This window comes from Lepidochelys kempii, chromosome 7 (assembly GCF_965140285.1).
Source record: "Lepidochelys kempii isolate rLepKem1 chromosome 7, rLepKem1.hap1, whole genome shotgun sequence".
Taxonomy (NCBI): Eukaryota; Metazoa; Chordata; order Testudines; family Cheloniidae; genus Lepidochelys; species Lepidochelys kempii.
In genome coordinates this window covers 57,364,413-57,392,338 of record NC_136386.1, presented here as the reverse complement: position 1 = coordinate 57,392,338, position 27,926 = coordinate 57,364,413, and the positions used below count along the sequence as shown (strand labels likewise).

At 43.3% G+C, this 27,926-nt stretch overlaps 1 protein-coding gene across 5 annotated transcripts in view; it reads left to right on the top strand.

Moving 5' to 3' along the window:
- The window catches only part of MARCHF8 (membrane associated ring-CH-type finger 8), a 171,251-nt gene that overhangs the window by 33,026 nt on the left and 110,299 nt on the right, over window positions 1-27,926 (top strand). For 4 of the 5 annotated variants that reach the window (XM_073353004.2, XM_073353001.2, XM_078853780.1 and 1 more), the window contains one exon: window positions 4,748-4,932. In XM_073353004.2, the coding sequence (XP_073209105.1) occupies window positions 4,831-4,932 (102 nt within the window). In that variant the 5' untranslated portion in view covers window positions 4,748-4,830. Of the gene's footprint in view, window positions 1-4,747; window positions 4,933-7,889; window positions 7,962-27,926 lie in introns of all 5 variants that reach the window. The other variant, XM_073353003.2, reaches the window with a different exon arrangement.

The window sequence follows — 27,926 nt, the reverse complement described above, 5'->3', positions numbered from 1 at the left end:
ACGTAGAGACTGTCCAGTTTGACCAATGTACATGGCAGAGGGGCATTGCTGGCACATGATGGCATATATCACATTGGTGGATGTGCAGGTGAACGAGCCTCTGATAGTGTGGCTGATGTGATTAGGCCCTATGATGGTGTCCCCTGAATAGCTATGTGGGCACAGTTGGCAACGGGCTTTGTTTCAAGGATAGGTTCCTGGGTTAGTGGTTCTGTTGTGTGATATGTGGTTGCTGGTGAGTATTTGCTTCAGGTTGGGGGGCTGTCTGTAGGCAAGGACTGGCCTGTCTCCCAAGATTTGTGAGAGTGTTGGGTCATCCTTCAGGATAGGTTGTAGATCCTTAATAATGCGTTGGAGGGGTTTTAGTTGGGGGCTGAAGGTGACGGCTAGTGGCGTTCTGTTGTTTTCTTTGTTAGACTTGTCCTGTAGTAGGTGACTTCTGGGAACTCTTCTGGCTCTATCAATCTGTTTCTTCACTTCAGCAGGTGGGTATTGTAGTTGTAAGAATGCTTGATAGAGATCTTGTAGGTGTTTGTCTCTGTCTGAGGGGTTGGAGTGAGAAAACCTGGATTTGTGCTGGAAATGGCCCACCTTGATTATCATACACAATGTAAGGAGAGTGGTCACTTTGGATAAGCTATTACCAGCAGGAGAGTGGGGTGGGAGGAGGTATTTTTTCATGCTTTTTGTGTGTATATAATAAGATCTTCTACACTTTCCATAGCATGCATCCGATGAAGTGAGCTGTAGCTCACGAAAGCTTATGCTCAAATAAATTGATTAGTCTCTAAGGTGCCACAAGTTCTCCTTTTCTTTTTGCGAATACAGACTAACACGGCTGTTACTCTGAAACCTGTTGTTCCCAGTGTAGCCATAAGGCTCAACAGCCTGTAAATTGCAGGCTCCCCCTTAGGCTATGTCTACACTTATCATGATAAGGGGGATTGTTGGGGATTGGTCCTGCTTTGAGCAGGGGATTGGACCGGATGACCTCCTGAGGTCCCTTCCAACCCTGATACTCTTATGATGTAGAGAACAGGCAATGCACAAGTAGCTACATGCCGCTAGGAAAGGCAGGCTATATCCACACTTGTCATTGCGGTGCCCGTGTGTTGCTACACTCTGCAATAGAAGGCTCTGACAGCAGTGAATAGTGGGGAGGAGGAGGAGACCCTTGCAGGAGGGGAGCTGCTAGAGCCTTTCATTGTGTGGGAGAAAAGCTCCAGCAGAGGGACACTACACTGCTAAAAATAGCAGTGTTGACCAGGGAGGCACTGCATGGAGAGAGCCCCTATAGGATATATATATCCTGGGGGTGCAGGCGTGTAGGGCACTCTACTCTACCCACCTAAATCATGCCTCACCATCTACATTGCTATTTATACCCATGCTAGCTGGGCACTATCTGTACTCTACATGCTGCCTGCTCTAACTTTAGAGATGGGCACAGCACTGATCCCCCTCTAATCCTCAGCATTAATAGCATAGGGAGGGCAATTTACTGTACATATTTTCATTAGTAGATCAACTATTATGCTTCATTTCCTTTGTGCACTTGGGAAAAGTAACTTCCACTCTTAGTTTGTTTACCGCAGTTTGATAGTCTTGTCTCGCTCCTCCTGTGGTTATATACTGTCCGGCTTTTATCATCTGGCGATACCTTTTGGAAAATGAGGCTAAACAGGTTTGTGTCGGACACGTGGGCATGCGTCACATTTTATTTGTGCTCTGACTTGGATTAACTATTACTGATAAGTCCCACATGCACTCATCTTCTCCCCAAACCCTCTACAACGAAGGAAATAACCCGTCTGAAAAATTTGCTCTTCATTCATCTGAGAGGAATAAACATAGAGGATACTTTTTTTTCTTTTCCACATGCTTGACATCTAAATGCTATGCATGCATTATCTTCAGTGGTTTTGATATGCCTTATAATTGTTAGTATTCTTCTATATATGCTATGGGCCAGATCCCCACACTGGTGTATACCTGTATCTCCATTGAGGTCAACTTGGCCCCATATGTGGGCAGGCAGAATGATCCAGCAGATAGACCACAAGAAACTCGGGTTCTATTCCTGGCTCTGCTACTGGCTTTTTGTATGACCTTGGTTAAGTCTCTTCATTTTCTGTACCTCAGTTTCTCCATCTGTAAAATGAGGATATTGAGGACATCAACCCCTTTATATAGTGCCTGGGGATTTACAGCTGAAAAGAGCTACAAAAGTATGCAGCAGTAGTTAACTACCTTCATTGACATTGTGAGGGTTAAAGGCAGATCCTGCTCCCATTCTAGTCAGTGGCAAAGCTCCAACTAACTTTAATGGGAACAGAATCAGTCCTATGCAGAATTAGAAGTCCTTGGAAGCCTGGCCTTTCTTTAAAATGTTCAATTAAACATTATTACTTAATATATTTGTACAATATGTGTTAAGCAAAGATACTGAATACTGGGTTATACCACTTCCATGTGGATGAGCTCTATAATATATTGGACCCCTATCTGCACACCTCCATTTTCAGCTGTCACAGAGTTTTAAAAAAAACAAACCCAAAGTTGTAGTTTTCTTTTGTTTCCATAATATATCTTGATTCATGTAGTCTTATTTAATGCAGCCCCTGTTGTGTTAATTCCTCTCTAATCCCTTCCTTTAAATACCATTGTGCTTAATTTGTTGCAGGGTAGGTTCAAACTAAACACTCTGTGACCTGAAGTATTTCTAAATTTTTCATTTAATAGAAACTTGCTAATCTAATAAAAGGTGTTGCTAATTACTTTTTGCTTTTCAGATCAATATTGCTAATTTCGCAATATGTGTTTCTGGAATCTTAAACACGAGGCAAACTATTGCTCTCTTGATTGTCTACTTGTAATACTGATAACTCTTTGTTTTGGTTGAAAGTTATGCTAGTGAAAGAAGGATGTATGTGTGTACAGTACCTAACACAATGGGTTTCTGATTGGTGGCTCAGGGTGCTAGGCACTACTGTAATAAAAATAGCAATCCCCATGCTTCATAGTATTCTTGTGTTTGACTCTTCTTTCAAGAGATTTCTTCCCACTGCTAATGTATGAATATTATTTCTACAAATGCCAAGAGAAGTTACAAAGCTCACTTCTGTATAAATGTATCATTTTTGTTTCTTTGTGGACATGAAAGGTGTTGGACAGAGCTGTTTTGAAGTATATAATCTTTAAAAAATTTAACTTAAAAATGGCTTTTTGACCAATAGAGTCTTTTCTTGTTGGTCAATGTTTTCTTGGGGTGTGGTTCTGATGAGAAAACTAAAACTGAAGAAGAGCTCTGTGTAAACTTCAAAGCGTGTCTCTTCCACCAATAATAAAAGCTATTCCCTCACCTACTTGGCTTTTCTCAGACACTGAAAATGTTTACCAACACCCCCCAATTGGTTTTTAAAAACCTATCTAGATAAGTATAAATTTTCAATTGTTTGTTTTTGTTTTTTTTTTCAATGCAAAAGCCAGAAATATCTTCATGGGGAAATTTCCAGGATAATTTTGTTTGTAATTTCCTATGAAAAAGAATTGGTATGTTTTGAGCAGCTCTAGCACAGGAATTACAGTAGAGCCCTGGAAATGGAAATCCTGCTTTCATATCGACACAGCAAGTGCAACACAATCAGTGACAGTGCAAACTTCCTTTCCCTGATCTGGAGTGACTACCTCAGGTAGTGGGGAAAGGTAGTTTAGTCTCTGAGTCATTCCTGTTTTGATCTCTTTGGTAGCAATTGTGGTGCTATGTCCATTGGGAACTGGACAGAGGCCACCAACTTGCTCAGTTCTATTCTGTATACAGCATTCACTCATCACCATAGTGTCAGAGCACCTTAATTGCTATTCACAGCTGCATTCATTATAGTTAAGTCTGCATAACAGTTTGTCATAACATCCTATTTCCACATTGTGGGCTAAAACTTTGCATGTTTAGGGCTGCACTACACTGAAAAGTTACTCAGGGGTGTGAAATATCCACACCCCGGAGACATGCAGTTAAGCTGATTTAACCCCCTTTCTTTGGAGCAAGGACTTGAAATTTGGAGAGGGAAATGGGGAATGACTGGGAGCCAGTTGTCTGGGAGGGGAAATACTGAGATCAGCTGAGGAGCTAGGAAGAGGGGTGGGGGGAAACTGGGGACTGGCTGGACCAAGAGACTGGGACTAGGAACCTGATGGGGAGGAGAATGGGAGACAGATCTGACAAGGAGCAAGGGGTGATGGGAGAACTGAGACTGCTGAGTGAAGAGACTAGAACAAGGAGCTGGGAAGAGGGGGAGACTGGGACAAGGAGCCTGAGTTGGGATTTAGATTGGATAAGGAGCCAGAGGGAGGAGACTGGGATTGGGAGCCAGATTAGAGTAGGGGGGAGTAAGAAGCAGAAACTGGTTCTGGCTCAGCAAGGAGACTGGGCAACATTATTAAGATAGCCAAGTAAGGCACTCAAAAGTTAGGAAATGCCAGAATTAAGATTGCCCATGAAAAGCTCCATAACCCCAGTTCCCTCTCCATCCTGGGTGTGGATTGGAATCTCTGTCCTAGGTGTGAACATGTCTGCCTCCGAGTTTCAATTCCTGCTCCAGCCAGTGTGTGAAAGCTTACTTCTGTTCTGTTATCCAAAGAGCAGATATGAAGTGTTAGTCTGATTTGTTGTTTAACTTGTGTGGTTAAATAATAATCAGAATAATTGAATTTCAAACAATGCTAACGCTTTTCATTCTTTCTTTAGGTGTAACGCCCAGCAATGGCACTAAATGAGTCCTGCATCAAAGACTCCTTCCTTTAAATGAGAGGACCAAACAGGACGGTGTAATGAACATGCCACTGCATCAGATCTCTGTAATTCCAGCTCGGGATGTCACCTCTTCCAGAGTCTCTAGGAGCAAGACCAAAGAAAAAGAGAGAGAGGAACAGGTAATGTCAGAACCTTGTTTTCATAGGAAATTATCCCAACCCTTTCTGACTAATAACAGTTCTTCATCAAATTACCACATGGGGCCTCATTCTGTGTACTTTCTGCACCAAAATTTCCATGAATATTGTGAGTATTGACTGCACAAGGAATTCCTGGCCCCTTTGTTCCTTTATTGTTGTATTAATCATTTAAACAATCAGCCGCACAAGACTGGGGATCGCTGTGGTCTAACGTCAGCAAAATACAAATTTCAGCCATCCATTCTGCATAAGAATTAAAGACAGCAGGGTGTATTGTGTGCAGGGTGTGATGGTATTATTAGTGAGGTTGTAGTGTGATAGCTTCTGCTGCTGTTCATTTTTTGCGCTAAATAGTATGATGGGTATGCAGTTAAGTGAGTGTTTTGACTCTTGTGTACTTCATCTTTAAATTTTCATGGGCTCTGCTTTTGGCATTGACTGGCAGCGATATTGTACTCTGCACAGAATGGACTATTACAGTGGGGAGAGACACACCCTAGGCACTCTCCTGGAGACTTTACTTTTGTTCTTGATTGTTTTCTTGTTGTGATCTGAGGGAAAAGAAGACTTAAAGCATCTGTTTTTCTTTGTGTAGAGTGAAACATAACACCAAAAAAGTAGGAGACTGATTGATTGGATTCTAATGACTGAACCACTTGACAGTCTTTCTTTTCTAGCATATTATGTCCTTGTGCCATACACAACAATTCTATTTAGTCTTACTGTGCCTCCATCCAAGCCAAAGATTTTATTACGTATCAATATAATAGTCAAAAATGTACCGTATGTTGCATTTTGGGTCATCTACAAATTTCAAAGCATACCTAGATGTTTTTAAACTTTTACTGTCCAAAAAACAGATCAAAAGAATATTCATATAATGGAACAAACCCAGGAGAGGGAAATTTCACAGGTTAGGATTAAAAGTTCAGGAAAGGCCAAATTCTGATGAGATGTAAATTACAAATGGGTTATGTGGGCATAATTTACATGGTAAAGGTTTAGAAGGGCAGGGTTGTAGCAGGAAGAGCAACCAGCAAGAGAGTGTAAGAAAGGATGGAACAAAGAAAGCCGTGGCTATCTTCTTATGCTCTCCGGCTACAACCCCTCTGCCCCCTTCTATCACTTTGCTGTATGAATTACATCTACTTAGCCCGTAAATAAATATTAATTATCTAAGTCAGTATGGGTAACTTACCCATAGTTTGTTGCCTCTGAATTTTGCCCTACATGCTTAATAACATCTCTTTTTAAAAAAAAAATCAACAGATTTTAACCCTTATGGTTTGTATCTCAGCAAGCATTTGGGGGCAGGTTGGGTGGCGTGAGTCTGCTTTCTGTCTGAAGGTCCAGGCTGGAAGCTAGTCCTGCTTGGTTGTGGAACATCCTCTCCTAGGAGGTTTACTAGAGTCTCACATTTGCTGCCTGTAGCACATGGTGTTTCTTCCAGTTTTAGCTGTAAGTGGTTGATCTGTGGTCTCCTTCATTTTGGAATACTTTTTCGCTCCATTCCTCTTCTGTATGGAATCAGCCTATTCCATGTGGTAACATCACACTCTCCAACCTGGAAGATAAGGAGTCTGTTTTACTCCCTAGCAAACAAGCACTAAGTATGAGTTGATGACCCTCCAGTGTGGGTCATACGAATTAGCTGCAATCATGCCTGGTGCCTACTTGTGGGATCTGTTTATCCTTTTGCAGTCCCAGGAGTGAGAGTCCCAGGTCTGTTTCTAAACCTGTTTTTCCCCTTTGGCAGCAGGCTCTGCTACTTCCATATTAAGAAAGCTCCTTCTATACATTTTCTTGATGCTATTTAGTCAGAAGGGTTGATTACTTTTTCTCTTATTGGTGAGTTACTAGAGCATGTGATATTAAAGTTAGTCTGGAGAAAATCTGTTTCTTTAAAACAGGGATTCTGTGAACCACTGCAGAGGAAAGAAAGAGACTCTAGGCTTCGTAACTCAAACCCTGTAATTATGCACTAGCATGCCTTTAATGGACGCCTCTTCCAAACCCCTGGTAGTTAGTGTTTGGCTTATACCCTGATAGTGTTCTCCTAGCTAATATAAATGTAGATTTCCTTAATTATCCATATAAATGCTGAAGGAAACATTTCAAGTTGGAAATTTCCCAACTTCCTGTATCCCGCTATTGGTACTCAAGGTCAAGATGTGGTTTTGTTACTCCAGCTCAGTGCTTGTTTAACTTTCAAAATAAAATAATAACTTCCCTTGTCATAGGGTGAGTTTTTTGGGCTAATGCTTTGGAGTTAGAACTCCATGGGTGGTGGAAAGCAGAGCGAGATCCCTCTGGATCTTTACAGAAGGTTTTTTTTGGAACTGGCTAAAGTGTAGTTCCTCTGTAAATGTGGATTCAAGGCCTGCAACTGGTGAAGTTAGTGGCAAAACTTCCTTTTACAGAGTTTGTTGAAAGGCTGGTAAAAGGCTTGTGTCCAACATTTCTGATTTAAATCCTTAGAAGTCAGTAATGTATATTGAATACATTACTGGGGAGTTGAGTAGATGCATGTTAATGTGATTGTCAAGATTTAATTTAATTGAAAACTATTTCACAATAGTCTTTTCTGTTAAACTTCAGCTATTTTTACAGGAAAGACAGGAAAGGCCATAAAGAGATTATTACTCTCATGTTTAACTGAAATGAGCTATTAGCTTTAAGGGCTATTAGTAAACATCATTAGCTTCTTACTGATCTCTCAGTTGGAATAGAATCCTACTGACCTGAGTTGAGGAATGGTCACTACATTGTTCATAAGGTGCTATAAAACCTGTATGAAATCGGTAATGGCAAGTAGTTGTTTTAACATATCCAGAATTATTCAGCTATGTAGACGTGGGTTAGAGTTTAGGAATTGCAATCTTGCTGCTGAGGTGTGGTTGAGATGTTGCTCTGTTTGTTTTTTCCCTCCTCACTAGCTGAAGTGGACTGTTGTACACCTATTTGCACCCGTACTTCAAAATGTCGCTACTATAGATGAAGTTCCCCAGGTAATACCCATTTTCTTGTTTTAAGGATCTTTGTTCCTTTTTGAAAATTCCAACCAAGGTTCTCTTGTATTCAGAGACAATTTTATGACTTTTTTTTAATTTTGGAAAGGAAAATGATATCTGACAACTATTGACAAAATGATTGCCTTGGAAGCAGAATCAGAAAAGGGAAGGGAAAATCTGTCACTGAAGCTTTTCCTTCACAGTTTGCCCATTTCAGCTGATCACATTTTACTTAGTAGTGTGCAGAGGGTTCTTTTAGGTACATTTATAACTTAAATTGAGCATCTGCAAGTAATTTCATAACCATAACATCCTGAGCTGTGAGCTCTTCTGACCTCATGAGTGAAACAAGGGTGGGCCTAGTCCATACTTGTATGGGAGACTGCCAAGGAAATCTTGCTGGAAATGGTGTTGCTAACTGGATGGACAGTAATACTCTTTCTTTTCAGTCTAAGTTTTGTGGCCAAGTATGGGGTAAGAGATATTGAACTGTTGGAAGCTCATCTTTCAGATGAGATGCAAAATTAAACACCTGAGCAATTGAGGTCTTCAAAGATCCCATGGCACTTAGCACAAAAGCAAAGGTGTAACCTTCTTTGTGCTGGCCATATTTCAGCTTAAGTAATTACATTGTACCTTGTAATTACATTGTAAATCCCCCTCAGTTCTGAGAAGATGACCATCTGTCCTGAACTGATAAGTAACACTGCGGGCAGTTGTATGCTGCACTGACATGTTTGTCATAAAATCTCAAACACCTCCGTGTACATTTGAAACAGCCTTCTCTGGGGTGGAGTTGTTATTCAAGAGCCCTAGAAACATTGCTCAACAGCTGAAGATAGAAGATGGTGAATGACATATAATCTATAAAGCATGCTGTGAGCCAGTTCCTCTAGATGAAAGGTATGGTGTAATGATTATTATGTGAATTTTTACGTTCACTGTGTAGATCTTGCTAAATATGGCTACAACTACACTGCATACATTTCTTCTCGCTTAGCAGTCTTTTGCCCATCACAATTTTGAGAAACACTGTCCCATGGCCTTTTCATTTATATCCAGTTATATAGTCTGATTTTAGCGTTCTACCATGTCCTTCTGGGAAGTCAGATTTTAGTTTTAGAAGAAAAATCAGTAGTAGGACTTTTTCAAGACTATGTTGAACTGGGTCAGGTGTTTGTCATGAGAGTTATTTTATGTCAAAATGTATTTTCAAATTGTTGAAATCCGTGCAATCTGGGGAGCAGTTTTTAAAAAACTCTAAATCCTTTTCAAGGTGCAAAAATGGGATGGGCTTTTATTTATTTATTTGCATTCTCTGTTAAATTTTGAGCTGAATAGATTGGTTGTGATTGGTCACAACCAATCACATGGTATTGGTTCTGTTTCTATGATTGACTGAACATGTCTCAAGGGGTCCAGGTTAGAAAAAAGTTTGTTGGATTTCTTTGGTGAGGGGATTTGTTTTTTTGTTTGTTTTTTATTTTTTCTGTCTCTCATGTCACGATTAGGTTCTCCAATGATTCAGATAAGCATACAGTCTGTAAACCTTTTGAGATTCCCTGCTCACTAGTTAGATATGGTGTTTAGAGTGTTTCCATGCTTAGATGTGCTAATGCTGGGGCTTCCATAGGGTATTTTTGTTGGTTGGTTTATTTGTTCCCTTTTAGACCAAGGATACAGGTCATAAGAATCCGTCATATCTGAGTACCCTGTGGGAACCTGCTGGGAAGCAGGCTGGCTTACCTGCTGCCAAAACCTTAGAAGTAGCTATTATGACCTAAGCCTAAGACTTAAAAATACAGAACCATCCCATGACGATGATACAGTAATAACATTTAGCTCTTATATAGTGCTTTTAATCAGTAGATTGCAAAATGCTTTAAAAGGAGGTAAGTATGAGTATCCTCATTTTACATATGGGGAAACCCAGGCACGAAGGTGAAGTAAGTTGTCCAAGGTTACCCAGCAGGCCAATGGCAGAGCTGGGAATAAAACCCTAGTCTTCTGAGTCCCAGTCCTGTGCTCTATCCACTCAGCCACACTGCAGCATAATGTATTTTAAATACCAGTTTTGCTTTGGAATATATTAACTGGAGAGAGAGTGAGAGGGCAGAAATTGGGCAAATTTGAAGAGTAATGATTGGACACTGTGATAGGGTGCTCAGAGGGCTGGGCGGCATAGTGATTAGCACACCCTACTTTTGAGACCTTGCCTCTGTTTCAGGGTGGTAAGTGCCTCTTCCTGACCCTAAGCCAGGAACCTTCTCCTCGCCACCTGCATCTAGGCTTTGCCCTTAAGAGGGTATGGTAGCGAGGCCTGGCTCCTCCTATCTCCACTGGGGCCCAGCCCATGGCCCTGTGCAGAGCAACCAATAGCCGGATCCTCCCTGCAGTGAGTCTAAGTCTGCTGCCCCGGGCTACTTACTTCCTACCTATGTCTCTTCAGTTTGGGGCATGGCCCCTGTCATAAATATAAAGGGAAGGGTAACCACCTTTCTCTATACAGTGCTATAAAATCCCTCCTGGCCAGAGGCAAAACCCTAAGAGAAACTCTCTGGCACCTGACCAAAATGACCAATGAGGAGACAAGATACTTTCAAATCTGGAGGGGGGCGGGGGCGACAAAGGGTTTGTCTGTCTGTGTGTTGCTTTTGCCGGGACCAGAGCAGGAATGCATAGAACTCCTGTAAAGGGCTAATAAGCAATTTAGTTAGATATGCATTAGATTCTGTTTTGTTTAAATGGCTGATAAAATAAGTTGTGCTGAATGGAATGTATATTCCTGTTTTTGTGTCTTTTTGTAACTTAAGGTTTTGCCTAGAGGGATTCTCTATGTTTTGAATCTAATTACCCTGTAAGGTATTTACCATCCTGATTTTACAGAGGTGATTCTTTTACTTTTTCTTCAATTAAAATTCTTCTTTTAAGAACCTGATTGCTTTTTCATTGTCCTTAAGATCCAAGGGTTTGGGTCTGTGTTCACCTATGCAAATTGGTGAGGATTTTTATCAAGCCTTCCCCAGGAAAGGGGGTGTTTGGTTTGGGAGGATTTGGGGCGGAAAGACGTTTCCAAGAGGGCTCTTTCCCTGTTATATATTTGTTAGACGCTTGGTGGTGGCAGCAATAAAGTCCAAGGGCAAAAGGTAAAATAGTTTGTACCTTGGGAAAGTTTTAACCTAAGCTGGTAAAAATAAGCTTAGTGGGTTTTCATGCAGGTCCCCACATCTGTACCCTAGAGTTCAGAGTGGGGAAGGAACCTTGACAGCCCCTATAATCCATACAGTCAATCGCTTAATGGAAAGAGTCCAAAGGAGCAAGGTCCTGCAGGACCTGATGATATTTCTTCGAGTAGTGTCCCTATGGGTGCTCCGCTTCAAGTTATTTCAGGTGTGCATGCGTTTCTTAAGCCCTTGATCATAGATTCTTCATCAGCAGTGTCCGTTCAGCCCGTGCATGTGCTCTATACGAACCAAGGGTATATAAGGCTGGACAGGCAAATTGCCCGCAGTTCCTTCTGTCACAAGCCAAGATAGTAGAGAGATCTAGTATGTCTGCCTTATGCACGCTTCAACGTGTTTTGTTGTTGTTGTTTTAGTTAGTTTTAATGTTCTAATTAGTGTTAGTTGTTAGCACAGAATTAGTGAGATGGTAGTGAAAGTTTTCAGTTTTTTCCTCTCCCCCTTTTTTCTCCCCCATGTTTTCTGGGGAGCTTATTTGGCCTGGCTGGGCATGCATGCATGCCTCACCAGGTTTTAAACGCTTCCTCACTAGTCAGGAGGCTATCCCAATCATTGACACCCAATCTAAATGTGTAAATTGCTTGGAAGAATCTCATATCTCCCAAAAATGTAACTTTTGCCTGGCTCTAAAATCTAGAGTTGGGAAAACTGGGAGACCAAACTGAAGCTGCTGCTGATGGAATTTTCCCTTCAATCTGCTCCTGAGTCAGGTCAGGAGACCCCCTCTAACCCCATATATCTGTGTCTGGAGATCCAGTGCTCCTTCAGCCGCAGCTAAGGTCTCACCTAAAAGGGGGAAGATCTCAAAGGACTCAGGGAATGCTCCAAGAAGAGGAGCTCAAACTTCCACCGCAAGGAACCAGCTCCCAAGAAGTCCCAATCTCCTGCTAATTCTACGGGGTCAGAAGTTCTGACCTCTTGACTCAGTACTGTGGAGGCAGAAGACTCTTCCTCCAGTACCAGTGGAGCAGGGAGATATCCGAGAACTTCAGAGATGCATGGTGCTGGCAGGGCCCAGATACCTTCCATCTGCAGATCGCAGCCATCTATTTCAAACTTATCAATGATGCCTTCTCACTGGGCTTTGTCGGTACCAACAAAATCGAGGCATGCATCTTCGGCCCTCGAGCCTATGCACTCCAGTGCCACCCAGATCAACTGGCACGTTGTTACTGACCCACTCGGTACTGCAGGAATTCCATTATGCCAGAGACTAGTCAATGTTAGACAAGCCGGAATCCCCACTGCTTATAGGTACTGAATGGACTCTCTTGTACCAAGACCCCAGTCTTTGGATTACCAGTGCTTCCCAGTACCACAGCATTTTCCACCCTGTTCCACTGCTGCATGCAGTTTTAGTCTTTCTGTATCCCATTCCCATGATGACTGGCTACCCAAGGGCTGATCTTACAGAGCAACACTAACTTCCATCCAGACAGCTCTTTCTTCTAGGAGTTGGCTCTCCAGCTAAATACAAAGAAGTCCAAGTTAGCCCTTATACAGGGAATACAATTCATAGGGGCATATTTGGACTCGTTGACAGCCAGGGCCTTTCTTCCCACAGACAGATTCATAACTTTGTCGAATCTGGTCAGGACAATTCAGAGAAGTCTATGTACTGCAGTAAGGAACTGTTTGCAGCTCCTGGATCATATAGTAACTTGCACTTTGTGACCAAGCATGCAAGATTACGCCTCGGCTGCTTTTACGACTGGTTCAGAAGGAACTATTCTTCAACCAGGGACAGTTTGGACAAACAGAATATGGACCCCCCTCCAAGTGAAGAACTCCCTGGATTGCTGGAAAGTTAAACACAGAGTCTGTGTGGGCTTTCCTTTCATCTCCCCAGTTCCAACAATAACTGTGTCAACAGACACATCACTGGTGGGGTGGGGAAGCACACCTCAACACACTCACAACTCAGGGCAGATGGTCACCTCAGGAAAGCGGTCTCCCTATCCTCTTGTTAAAACTTCGGGCAGTCACAAATTAAGGGTAAATCGATCAGACTCATGGTGGACAATGTGGCCTGCATGTTCTGTAGCAACTAATAGGGAGGAGCAAGATCCCCCTCCCTGTGTGCTGAAGCTCTAAAGTTATAGAACTGGTGTATAAACCATTGGATTCAGATCTTGGCTGTTTTACCTTCCTGGAGTCCAGAATGTTGTAGCCGATACACTGAATGGGTGCTTTTCCAAAGACTGGGAATTGGAGTTACACTCTTAAATCTTTTGTGGGATATTCCAGAGGTGGGGACTTCCACAGGTAGACCTATTCATCCCATCCTGCAACAGGAAGTGCTCCTTATTCTGCTCAAGGGGAGGCCTAGGTCACCTCTCATTGGGAGATGCCTTTCTCGTTCCTTGGACAAAGGGCCTATTCTATGCATTCCCGCTAACCCCACTAATTCCAAGAGTGATGAACAAGATCAGGCAGACAATGCCAGGGTTATCTTCATAGTACTGACCTGGCCGAGGCATAGAGAGTACACTTATAAAGTTTGCAGATGATACCAAGCTGGGAAGGGTTGCAAGTGTTCTAAAGGATAGGATTACAATTCACAATGATCTGGAGAAATGGTCTGAAGTAAATAGGATGAAGTTCAATAAGGACAAATGAAAGTACTCCATTTAGGAAGGAACAGTCAATTGCATGCATACAAAATGGGAAATGACTGCCTGGGAAGGAGTACTGTGGAAAGGGATCTGGGGTTATAGTGGATCACAAGCTAAATATGAGTCAACAGTGTCACACTGTTGCAAAAAAGCAGACATCATTCTGGGATGTATTAGCAGTAGCGTTGTAATCAAGACACAAGAAGTCATTCTTCAGCTCTGCGGCACACTGATTAGGCCTCCAGTGGAGTGTGGTGCCCAGAACTGGACACCACGTTTCAGGAAAGATGTGGACAAATTGGTGCTCCAGAGAAGAGCAACAAAAATGATAAAAGGTCTAGAAAAAACATGACCTCTGAGGAAAAAGGAAAAAATTGGCTTTGTTTAATCTGGAGAGGAGGATATAACAGTTTTTAAGTACATAAAAGGTTGTTATGAGGAAGAGAGTAGAAAAATTGTTCTCCTAAACCTGTGAGGATAAGACAGGAAGTGCAATGGGCTTAAATTGCAGCCAGGGAGGTTTAGGTTGGACATGAGGAAAAACTAAGTGTCAGGGTGGTTAAGCACTAGAATAAATTGCCTAGGGAGGCTGAGGAATGTCCATCATTGGAGGCTTTTAAGAACAGGTCAGACAGCACCTTTCAGGAATGTTCTAGTTATTGCTTCGTCGTGCCTTGAGTGCAGCGGACTGGACTAGGTGACCTCTTGAGAGTCCTTCCAGTCTTACACGTCTGTGATTCACAGAGACTGTTGAGATGGATCTATTAATGTATTATTGTTTGCTATGACGCAGCTGATGCCTTACCTCCCCCCAAAGGATTACAGCACTCTACCAGATCACAAGAAACTTCCACAGCATTACTCAAAAACATTCTAGCATCTGAGATGTGCACAGCTGCTCCATGGGCTTCAGTGCATACATTTTCTAAACACTATGCCTTGATCCATGGCATCAGGTCTGATGAGGCACTTGGTTCTGCTGTACTGTCTTCAGTCTCAGACTTATTTCCGAAGCTCCCTCCTTCCTGTGAGGATACGGCTCGGGAGTCATCTGAAGTGGAGCACCCATAGGGACTCTACTTGAAGAAGAAGAAGAAAAGATTACTCATCTTGTGCTGTAACTGTGGTTCTTCGTGGTGTGTGTCCCTAGGGATGTTCCTCGACCTACTTTCTTTCCTCTCTGCTTCAGATTGTTGTTGTTGGCCATGCAGATAGAGAAGGAACTGAGGGCAGTTCACCTGTGCAATCCTATGCCCTCAGAGTGCAGCATGAGGTTGTATAGCGTGCATGCATGGGCCAAATGGACTCCGCTAACAGAAAATCTCTGATCAAGGGCTCGAGAGACACATGCATGCCTGAAGTAATTTGAAGTGGAGCACCCACAGAGGGACACATCTAGAAGAACTGCAGTTCGTGCACATGGTGAGTAATCTTCTCTTCTCAAAGGGGGGGGGGGTAGTTGGCGAAGGCACTGCCTGTGGACCTTACTTGCTCTGTGGTGCCCTCTTAGGCTCCACTTTCTGTCTGATTTCCTGGAGAAGGCTTCTTCTCTCCTGCAGCCTGTCTGTCCCCCTCTGCTTTGACTTCTGACGTCCTTGTAACCTGCTCCTCCAATCAGAGCATGCTTGGCAGACCTGGAGAGGTGGTGCTACCTGTGCCTTTTAACACCTTCGGCCCAGTGTGGGGTTTGTATACCCCAACACAGGCATTTATCCTGTCAGACCAGTCAACAAAGACAACCTGTCAGTCTGGGTTGGTGGCACCTGAACATGGACATATATGGTTATCAGATGGAAAAATGTTTCATTTTCTGAAATCTCTGCATTATCATACGTGACCTAGGAAACAAAGTTTTAGAAACTGCTCAGGGATTGAGATGATTGTAGCAGCTTTCTGAATTGTACTCATGCAGTCATAATGTGGTAATCCGTAAGATTTGTCTGTATCTGTGGAATTTGCAAGAACCTGGTATTTTCATATTTGGTATTCATATTTCACATTAGATTTTCATATTTCAAATTGGGCTGACTTTGACTGATACATTTTTTGTGTGTCTGACTTACTCCTACTCAGATTATATTTAGCTTGAATAGCAGGTAAACATACCAATGCAGAGGACTGACTAGCAAAGGAAAAGTGACTAACAAGAAAGAGTCTCCTTCCCTCCAACATACGTTCACAGGACCACAAGCTTCACTAAGGCACTGACCATGATACCTATTCTTTTGTCTTCAAGTTTCCTGATTACAACTCTTTTATTTGCTTTTTTTTATTATGACTCTTTTTATTATTGTTCATATCAAACCAATGATGGACGTGGTGCTTCGCAGTTCAAGTGTCTGCCTTGACATCTGAATTAGACAGTGGTACTTAGCACTTCCTTATAACTTTCTGTGAACAGATCTCAACAGATCCAAGGCATCACAAACACCCTGGATATGTCTACACAGGGATAAAAAACCTGCAGCTGGCTCAGGTCAGCTGACTGGCTCATGGGGCTCACGCTTTTAGCTGAAAAGTCACTGTGTAGACGTTCAGGCTCGGTCTGGAGTCTGAGCTCTGGGATCCTGCAAGGGTGGAGGTCCCATAGCTTGGACTCCAGCCCAAGCCTGAATGTCTACACAGTAATTTTTAGCCCTGGAGCCTGAGCCCTGCAAACCCAAATTAGCTGACCTAGGCCATACTGTGGGTCTTTAATCCCTGTGTATCTGTACCTGCTGATTCTGCAGTCAGGTCTGCAGGGGCAGATCCTAGTACTGGTGCAGAACTGTACTGTAGTCAAAGGTCCACTTACAGGGATTTGATTGCGGGATCAGGGCCTAACTGATTTGAGTCTCACACCTCCCTGGGCGGTTAGGTAAGTGTTACTCCTATTTTGAAGACGAGGAAATGTAAAGCAAAGAATGGTTAAGTGACCTTCCTAATTTAATACTGTCTTCTGAGTTAGAACTGGATTAGAAACCAGGCCTCTAGAGTCCCAATCTTGGATTTTAATCATTAGCCCACTCTGCTTGCCAGAAACCCAACAAGAATGACAGCAGACTAAGGAAGAGAGGAGACCACAGAAAACAGGGAGATGGAAAACTGCTCTGGCATAAGCATTATCTACAAAAGATTCACATAGAATAATTTTATTCTGCTTTGTTTCAGAGTAACAGCCGTGTTAGTCTGTATTCGCAAAAAGAAAAGGAGGACTTGTGGCACCTTAGAGACTAACCAATTTATTAGAGCATAAGCTTTCGTGAGCTACAGCTCAGGACAGTGGGGTGGGAGGAGGTATTGTTTCATATTCTCTGTGTATATATAAAGCCTGCTGCAGTTTCCACGATATGCATCTGAGGAAGTGAGCTGTAGCTCACGAAAGCTTATGCTCTAATAAATTGGTTAGTCTCTAAGTTGCCACAAGTACTCCTTTTCATCCTGCTTTGTGTTTATCTTGAATTGTATACTGGATGGGGAGGGAGGAAGTGAGCAGATGGATTCTAGGTGGAGATGAATTATGGAAGGCAAGCTGAAGGAAGCGGGTTTTGAAGAGGATTTGAAGGAGAAAAGACTGAAGAGTCCATTTTTATCAGTAATAATTACAAAACCTAATGACAATTGATGCAGCAACTGTTACGTATGGAAAAGGCCTCAGTCTCCGCTATTGATGTTTTCATGTGATCAGACTCGTTTGTACGTGGTCTTTATTTTTATTTCATCTGCTGCTTTTTTCTGGATCCTTTGCTCTAGTGCCTTGAGACCCAGAAAGTGTAGTTAATTACTTGTCTGTGCTAGGGTCTCTGACCTGTAGCTGTTGCATTAAATTGGAGCTGCAAGCTGCCTCTCTTGCTTATTAACTCATAATCTTCTCTATCTCATGTTAAAGAGAAATGCACTTTACTTGAACAAACTGAAACACACTTAGCTGAGTTACATACCCTGGAAAAATACTGTTCTATTATGGAAACTGTGATGCTACTTAGCTACAGCAACACTTCAGTCTATTGAGACACGCAGAAGCGTGCACCTACATACACGCATGCACACACGCAGGTGTGTTACAATATGGATCCGTTAAATTATACAAATCATTTTGGCTTATATTTTATGAAGTACCATTGCCAATTTTTTAAGGTTTTTTAGGCCCTGCAGTGAGCTGCCTGTGGACACACCCCTATGCTCATGAGAGCCCCATTGAAGTTAGTGGGGTTCCACCCAGGCCCTAACTAGACAAGCTTTGCAATGGTTTTATCAGCCACTAGTCCAGCATTTCTCAAATGCTGCCACTGTGGCTGCATGTGGCCACCCAGGGCTTTTCTTGTGGCCACAGCCTCATGGGCAGTGATTGGGGGGCAAAGCAGCTGCCCCTCCCCCTTCCTGTTGCTTCTGGATGTGCTGCCTTGGTGTTGGTTGCTGGGGCTGCCAGCAGGGGTTGGGCCTTGCCCCTCTCTGGAGACACCTGGGGCACAATGCTGGAAGAGCAGGCAGCCTGTGAGTTTCCCCAACTTCCCGGGTGGGGTGGGGCTAAGGCTTCGGCCTTGGGGTGGCAGGCTCTGGCCATGGGGCTTCAGGCTTTGCACTCCGTCCCTGAGCCCTGATCGTGGTGCTTCAGGCTCTGGCCCCATCCCTGGGCTTCAGGCTCCGGCTCTGGCTCCCCGCTACCTCCTTCACCCCGGCCACTGCTGCCTATCCATCCACCTCCCCATCCAGGGCTTAATTTGTCCCCAGGCTAAGTAAGTCTGCTGTGAAAAGTGATACTTGTATGTTTGCAAAAAGAAAAGGAGTACTTGTGACACCTTAGAGATTAACCAATTTATTTGAGCATAAGCTTTCGTGAGCTACAGCTCACTTCATCAGATGCATACTGTGGAAAATACAGAAGATGTTTCTTTTTATACACACAAATCATGAAAAAATGGGTGTTTATCACTACAAAAGGTTTTCTCTTCTCTCCCCCCACCCCACTCTCCTGCTGGTAATAGCTTATGTAAAGTGATCACTCTCCTTATAATGTGTATGATAATCAAGGTGGGCCATTTCCAGCACAAATCCAGATTTTCTCCTCCCCCCCCCCCCCAACAAACCCACTCTCCTGTTTGTGAGTGGGTTTGTGTGTTTGGGGGGGGGGAGGGAGAGAGAACCTGTAGCTCACAAAAGCTTATGCTCAAATAAATTGGTTAGTCTCTAAGGAGCCACAAGTACTCCTTTTCTTTTTGCGAACACAGACTAACACAGCTGTTACTCTGAAACTTGTATATTTGTTAATTTCACTTTTCACAGCAGACTTAGAAGCTCTTCACTAACAAGGTCAGCTCCCAGACTGCTGCGCTGGGCATCACAACATGGGGAGTAGTTGACCAGCCCTCTGTGGAGAAAGAGGTGGTTAGGGACTATTTAGAAAAGCTGGACGTGCACAAGTCCATGGGGCCGGATGAGTTGCATCCGAGAGTGCTGAAGGAATTGGCGGCTGTGATTGCAGAGCCATTGGCCATTATCTTTGAAAACTCTTGGCGAACGGGGGAAGTCCCAGATGACTGGAAAAAGGCTAATGTAGTGCCAATCTTTAAAAAAGTAAGAAGGAGGATCCTGGGAACTACAGGCCAGTCAGCCTCACCTCAGTCCCTGGAAAAATCATGGAGCAGGTCCTCAAAGAATCAATCCTGAAGCACTTACATGAGAGGAAAGTGATCAGGAACAGTCAGCATGGATTCACCAAGGGAAGGTCATGCCTGACTAATCTACTCGCCTTCTATGATGAGATTACTGGTTCTGTGGATGAAGGGAAAGCAGTGGATGTATTGTTTCTTGACTTTAGCAAAGCTTTTGACACTGTCTCCCACAGTATTCTTGTCAGCAAGTTAAAGAAGTATGGGCTGGATGAATGCACTATATGGTGGGCAGAAAGTTGGCTAGATTGTCGGGCTCAACAGGTAGTGATCAATGGCTCCATGTCTAGTTGGCAGCCGGTGTCAAGTGAGTGCCCCTGGGGTCGGTCCTAGGGCCAGTTTTGTTCAAGGTCTTCATAAATGATCTGGAGGATGGTGTGGATTGCGCACTCAGCAAATTTGCGGATGATACTAAACTAGGAGGAGTGGTAGATGCACTGGAGGGCAGGGATAGGATACAGAGGGACCTAGACAAATTGGAGGATTGGGCCAAAGAAATCTGATGAGGTTCAACAAGGATAAGTGCAGGGTCCTGCACTTAGGACAGAAGAACCCAATGCACAGCTACAGACTAGGGACCGAATGGCTCGGCAGCAGTTCTGCGGAAAAGGACCTAGGGGTGACAGTGGACGAGAAGCTGGATATGAGTCAGCAGTGTGCCCTTGTTGCCAAGAAGGCCAATGGCATTTTGGGATGTATAAGTAGGGGCATAGCGAGCAGATCGAGGGACGTGATCGTTCCCCTCTATTCGACATTGGTGAGGCCTCATCTGGAGTACTGTGTCCAGTTTTGGGCCCCACACTTCAAGAAGGATTTGGATAAATTGGAGAGAGTCCAGCGAAGGGCAACAAAAATGATTAGGGGTCTGGAACACATGACTTATGAGGAGAGGCTGAGGGAACTGGGATTGTTTAGTCTGCAGAAGAGAAGAATGAGCCTGGATTTGATAGCTGCTTTCAACTACCTGAGAGGTGGTTCCAGAGAGGATGGTTCTAGACTATTCTCAGAGGTAGAGGAGGACAGGACAAGGAGTAATGGTCTCAAGTTGCAGTGGGGGAGATTTAGGTTGGATATTAGGAAAAACTTTTTCACTAGGAGGGTGGTGAAACACTGGAATGCGTTACCTGGGGGGGGGGGGGTGTGGAATCTCCTTCCTTAGAAGTTTTTAAGGTCAGGCTTGACAAAGCCCTGGCTGGGATGATTTAATTGGGGATTGGTCCTGCTTTGAGCAGGGGTTGGACTAGATGACCTCCTGAGGTCCCTTCCAACCCTGATATTCTATGATTCTATGATTCTAAGCTTGCTGGGAGGCTGTGAAAAATATTAACAAACATATGAATATCACTTTTCACAGCAGACTTACTTAGCCCTGGCAATCCCGGGGACAAATTAAGTCCTGGATGGGGAGGTGTATGGATAGGCAACAGTAGCTTGCAATAAATAAATTCCAGTGATTTGGATGTGCATATTTATTTGTTTTTCCTAAAGTTTCTTAAGTATTTTAGGAAAAATTATCAGAGCACCCACCAGCAAAAGTTGGGGGCTGCAATCTGAGGCCATCAAAAATTTGTCATGAGAACCCCTGTACTAGGCTAAATGTTCATTAAAAGGAAGCCATCAGCTTGAAAATAATACTGCTTCATGCTTACCTACTGTTGTATGGTAAGCATAAGATTCCTGTAAGTGAAAGAGATTAGAGGGGAATTTTTTCTGCCCTGGTTTGTTTGCTTTGTGCATTTATGACAAAGTGCTGCCATAGACTGAGTCACTCTCTGTGATCAGTTAATCAGTTTCTTCTGTTGTTTGTGTAATTCACACTGTAAGAGGAAGGAAAAAAACATTTTAAAAGCACAGTAAACTACAAAAATCTGTCAGCAAGGCTCAGTGGCATATGACTCGGGGACCTGAAACTCATTTTTGAAAAGTGACTAGATTTCAAGTTGATGGTGTCCTTTTGAGAGCTCACAAACCTCTGAAATGTTGTGGGTGGACTTAAAATTTCTTTCTGCTCATAATTTAATTCTGGTTGGGTTTTACACCAGTTATGAGGGAACCTTGCAAGGAAAATGGAACACTCTCTTAAGAATACCTTGCTCCATTCTTTGCACAGTTCTACGCTGTGCAAAGCTGTTATGCATACAGCCACATGAGCACAGCATCCTCACACCTAGAAACAAAGTCTACCTTTGGGATCTATTTACTTGTCACCAGTCCCAAAAGTGATAGTCCCATGTCTGCTACTATCTCTTTGGTAGCAGGCAGTGCCACTGTACTATTTAAAAAAAAAAAAAAAAAAAAAAACTTACATATGACTGCTACAAGTCAAAGGACTTTTTCCTTGTTAAGCAAAGAGTATAAAGGTCTGTTAGGTGCTGTCAGTGCCTGCAGTTCAAAGTTTCATTTTCTATGAGTCAGGAGCTGAAAACTGACATTTAGAAAGATAAAGGGAAAGCTGGCATATGGTATCTCTTCAAAGAAGGATCTGATTTATATATGGCCAAGTTCTCTTGCTGTAAATTGGCACAGCAACACTGATTTCAGTGAATGTGGACTTTACTTTTGTAATTGCAAGTTTGTATTTTGTGTGTTCTGCAATGCATCTTTATGGGCCTATGAGAGATTGTTGTGTACAGCAGAATTATAGTTGTAGCTGAATGTTAGCAGTGTTGTTTTTTGGTTTAACCCGTGTGTTAACTGCACATTTTGTGTGCGAGTTTCTGCAGATATGTATTCAGACATGCACAAAAACTGTTTAAAATAATGTTCTTTTAGGTTGTAAAGTTAAGTACTGAAAAATTAGGAAATGCTGGATTTACAGTTGTCAGTTTAACCTTAATTCTGCCCCCTAAGCATCAGTTCTGTGCACTGAACAAGGCAGGGTCCTGTGGGTGGGGAAAATAGCAACTCATCATGTAATGAATAGATTTTATTTTTAGTTTTTATGTGTAACTATATGTATATTAGATATTGTAACATTCTGTGTGTGTATATTATGACAAAGCTCTGTCCTTGCGTCCGTGGGTCCCGCGTTTCCTGGCAGATTTCACTAGATTCAGAGGCTCACTGTGATCCTCTCTAGAGACAAGGGTCACAGTCTACTGAGCCATTTTCATCATAAGCCAGCAAGGGAGGTGAGGAGAAGTTATCCTTCCTTGCACGGTCTCTGTTGTCTCCCAGTCTCAGTGATTAAGCACGGGGCAAAGTCGGGGGGGGGGGGGATCCCGAGCCCGGGCCCACCCTCTACTCCGGGCTCCAGTCCAGGGACCCTAATAGTATCAGCTACGGTAGCTGACCTTTTCGAAACATGACAAGTACAATTCCCTGGGCTACTTCCCCCACAGCAGCCCTCACTTCCTCAAGCTCCACTTCACCCTTACCTCAGGGCCTCCTTCCTTGTGCCTGATATGGTGTGTACTACTCAGTCTCTCCAACAGCACAACTTCCTCCCACAGCTCCTGACACACACACACCCACTTCACTGACTGGGAGGCTTTTAACTAGTTTCAGCTGGCCCCTGATTGGCTTCAGCTGTCCCAATCAACCTAGCATTCTCCCTGCCTTCTGGAAAGTTCTTAATTGGCCCCAGGTGTCTTAATTGACCTGGAGCAGCTGCCATTTCACTTATCCTGGTACCATGGATTTGTTTAGCCTGGAGCTAATATATCTATCTTCCACTACTTTTGTATAGCCATCTGGCCTTGCCCCGTCACAATATTTTTCAGTCGGGACTGTATTATAAACTGAAAACACTGAAAGCTAGGGTTGAAATACTGTCTTTATTCTCCTGACTTTGTGCCAGCCTGTTTCATCGCATACAGTCTGTAAAACTATTCACTGCTAAAGTTGAGCAGAAAGGGCAGCAAGTAACAATTGGGGGTGCACATCTTAACCCTTTGTATATCTTACATTAATAGGTACTAAGGATGGATCTTAGAGCACAAATTTTCAGTGTGTCCTAATTGCCCCAAAGGATAATCTGAATTTTAAAATGCCTTTCTGCTCCCAGGTACATGCTGTATATCACTGGACATCTTAGAATCATAGAATATCAGGGTTGGAAGGCATCTCAGGAGGTCATCTAGTCCAACAGCCTGCTCAAAGCAGGACCAATCCCCAATTTTTGCCCCAGATCCCTAAATGGCCCCCTCAAGGATTGAGCTCACAACCCTGGGTTTAGCAGGCCTGTCACAGTTCCTCCCCCACTCTGAACTCTAGGGTACAGATGTGGGGACCTGCATGAAAACCCTCCTAAGCTTATCTTTACCAGCTTAGGTCAAAACTTCCCCAAGGTACAAAATATTACCCCCGTTATCCTTGGACTGGCCGCTACCACCACCAAACTAATACTGGTTACTGGGGAAGAGCTGTTTGGACGCGTCCTTCCTCCCAAAATACTTCCCAAAACCTTGCACCCCACTTCCTGGACAAGGTTTGGTAAAAAGCCTCACCAATTTGCCTAGGTGACTACAGACCCAGACCCTTGGATCTTAAGAACAATGAACAATCCTCCCAACACTTGCACCCCCCCTTTCCTGGGAAATGTTGGATAAAAAGCCTCACCAATTTGCATAGGTGACCACAGACCCAAACCCTTGGATCTGAGAACAATGAAAAAGCATTCAGTGTTTTACAAGAAGACTTTTAATAAAAAATAGAAGTAAATAGAAATAAAGAAATCCCCCCTGTAAAATCAGGATGGTAGATATCTTACAGGGTAATTAGATTCAAAAACATAGAGAACCCCTCTAGGCAAAACCTTAAGTTACAAAAAAGATACACAGACAGAAATAGTTATTCTATTCAGCACAATTCTTTTCTCAGCCATTTAAAGAAATCATAATCTAACACATACCTAGCTAGATTACTTACTAAAAGTTCTAAGACTCCATTCCTGTTCTGTCCCTGGCCAAGACGACTACAGACAGACACAGACCCTTTGTTTCTCTCCCTCCTCCCAGCTTTTGAAAGTATCTTGTCTCCTCATTGGTCATTTTGGTCAGGTGCCAGCGAGGTTACCTTTAGCTTCTTAACCCTTTACAGGTGAGAGGAGCTTTCCCCTGGCCAGGAGGGATTTCAAAGGGGTTTACCCTTCCCTTTATATTTATGACAAGGCCAATGCTCAAACCACTGAACTATCTCTCCCCACAGGTTTTCCCTATCTTGGAAAACTGAGTGCTGTGAATCTCATGTGGAAGGTTTTTTTAGTTGTTTGACAGTAGAATCCTAAAAGCTGTATTTACACTCTTCTGGGAAGAGATGAAATCTTAGATGGCATACAACTTTTTGTACACAAGTAAGAAGGGTGCTTCTGCTGCTGCTTCTTATTTTTTAATTCTCCTGTTCAGACACATCATTGGAAAAAGGTAAGGATTTTTTAATGGCCAGCATGTTGGACTCTTTAGATCAGAGGTGTAGCACATTTCTGTTCACATTTAGTTAACTTTCTGTCATTTTAACATTTGGAAAAAATGCTGTCTAGTGATTTAGAGGACAAGACTGAGATTTAAGACTGGTAGGTTCTTTTACTAGCTTTTGTTACTCGCTCATAGTGAGACTTTGAATACGTTGTCATTTAATCCCCTTGTGCCTCAATTTCCCTATCTATGCAGTGGGGATAAAAATACATAATTGCATCATAGTGGTTGTTAAAATTAATAGATGTGAAGTGGTTGAGATCCTCAGATGAAAAGTGTTAACAACTGTGCATAGTATTGTAGTTATTCCAGAGATCAGACCGCTGATACAGATGATGTGGAGGAAGCTCTTGGATCATGGTATTGTTGTTCAGATGCACTTGTAAGTGTGTAGTTCATGAGCTTGCAAGGTATAGCCATCTTCCATATAAGTCAATTAGAAGATGAGGTCAGTCCCGAGTTTGCACAGCCATCACTCAGCTAGTAAGAAAGAGAGGCAATCTTAGCTGGAGAGGTACACTGCAGGAACCATCTTGTGACGACAATGCACATTTGGCTGGGGAGATGAGTAGGAGCTAAACCCTTTTATGTTGGAGGCACATCAGCATAACCTAAGTGAGAGCTCTTGGACTAGTCATGCTGAGAAAGCACTCACAACAATGGTTATGTAGTCACAAAATCAGACGGCTTGGTTATAAACCTTTTCACGTGCATTGCTCTCAGCAGTTGCACAGTGGAATGAATGACTCAGACTCCTACTCCCAGCTGTTCTTGATTCTCTTTGACAACACGGGTCTCCCTGCAAAGGACCTTTTAAGGATGGAGAACGGCAAGGTGAGGCTGTAATGCTGTAGGTATCCTGGTCTCCAAACGTAAGCTTTAGTTTCTAGTCCCACTCTTATCTCCATGCTTTTGTCCATGCTGCCCCTTCACTTGGAACAACATTGTTGTTGTTTGTTTTACTTTAGAGAGTTCCTAGAGGATCTAATTGAAACTGGGGGCCCACCCAGTGTAACTTCCCTCCTGAGGAATCTGTTTCTTCCATAAGGGTACACACTCTGCATCCTGCAGCAACATATCACCATCTCCCTCCCACCTTTACAAACAAACCACATTACTAGTTGTTCTCTGAGTCTCCCAGTGCTGCCTTGTCTGCAGATCTATTGAGGTCCTTTCCAGTTCTATACTTCTATGATTCTGTGTTTGTCTTTTAGATTGTAAACAAATCTGGACATGCTATTGGTGCTTAGGAAATACAAATAGAATAGCATCTGTTAGCAGGATCGTCAACCTAAGCTCTGTCCTCATTCATCGAGATCTGGAATAAATCAGGAGGGACAAGTAGATTCATAGATACTAAGATCAGAAGGGACCATTATGATCATCTAGTCCGACCTCCTGCATAACGCAGGCCACAGAATCTCACCCACCCACTCCTGCGAAAAACCTCTCAGCCTATTCTCATGGCTTTCAGACTTCTTGGGATATTTTGACACCCTGTACCCCATGTGACACCTAGTACTTCATGTTCACCATTTTTATATGGTTATATTTTGTACAAAGTATATCTTGTGAAGTATTATTTGAAAACTCATAATATGCTGAATATCATCATTATCCCGTTGGAATGTGTGTAATAACAGTGCATGTGAAATTATGAGATTTTTGCTGTATGATTGTGACTGATATATGTTGTAATTCTGGGTAACACCCATAAACCAATTCCTCGGAGACAAAGACACGCTGGCATGCCAGCAAAGTGCTAAAGAGCCATTATCTGCTTAATCGGAAATTCACTAGCAGGGGAGTTGTAAACAAAAAATTTACAATTCTTCTGAAAGACCTGTTGGAGCTCACGTATGCCATGGAACTGCCTGCCCACATGACCCAGCAAGGATTTTTCCAGCACACGAGGGTTGGGGTATAAAGAAGGGGAGGAAAATGCCTCTAGTCTCTTCTCCATTGTTGTTCTGAGCACAGAGAAATAAGGTGAATACCTGAAGAACACTGAACTAAGAGGAATGATCCCAGGTTGAAGGGCACTCCAGCCTGTGAACCGTGAATTGCCTGAAGTAACTGGTGTCATCACAATGATGTTTGCTTCAAATCTTATTTCGCTTGGTAAAGTTTAGGCATTAGCTTGTGATTTTATCTTTTTATTTCTTTTGTAACAAATTCTAACTTTTTATGTCTTACCACTTATAACCACACAAAATCTATCTTTCTCTAGTTAAAAAACTTGTTTTATTGTTTTAGCTAAACCAATGTTTGGGAAATCTCTACTCAGGTCAACTGGGCTAGTGTATATTCATCACCTATTGTTGGAATGGTGGATTATATATGAGCTTGTACTGTCCACTGGGCTACTGAATAGTACAATATGCACATTTCTGGGGGGCAAGGCTGGGACTTCAGGATATGCAGACATCTCCCTGTATCTACACATAGATGGCTGGAAGAGCATTCGCATATTCAGCTGGGAGTGAGCTGCTAGTGGCTGTGAGTGAGCAAAACCTGGAGGGGTTGCTGTTCATTAGCAAAGCAGTATAAAAGGCACCCCAGGCTAGAGAGCTACAGGGACACAGCAGTTTAGCAGTGCAGGTTGCAACTAGAGGAATGTCACAGACATTCTCAGGGCTCACTAATAAACTTACTAATGACTAAGTCTGCGAGTTTGTCACAGCGGTCACAGAAGTCACGGAATCCGTGACTTTCTGTGACTTTTGCAGAGGCCAGTGCGCCTGGCTCTGGGGCTGTACAGGGAGCCACTGTGCCAGGTGCATTGGCCACTGCTGGAGAACTCCTGGGCCAGCGCCCCGCCCCCACAGCAGAGTTTGGGTGTGGAGGGGGTAGGGCCACCTCCCAGCCAATGGGAGCTGTGGAGGTGGCGCACGGAGCTGCCTGGCCATACTTCTGCCTAGTAGCTGAATGAGGGGGATGTTGCTGCTTCCGTGGAGCCCCCTAGGTAAGCACCGCCCAGAGTCTGTCTCACCCCGTCCTGTGCCCCAATCCCCTGGCCCCTCCCATACCCAAACACTGCTGC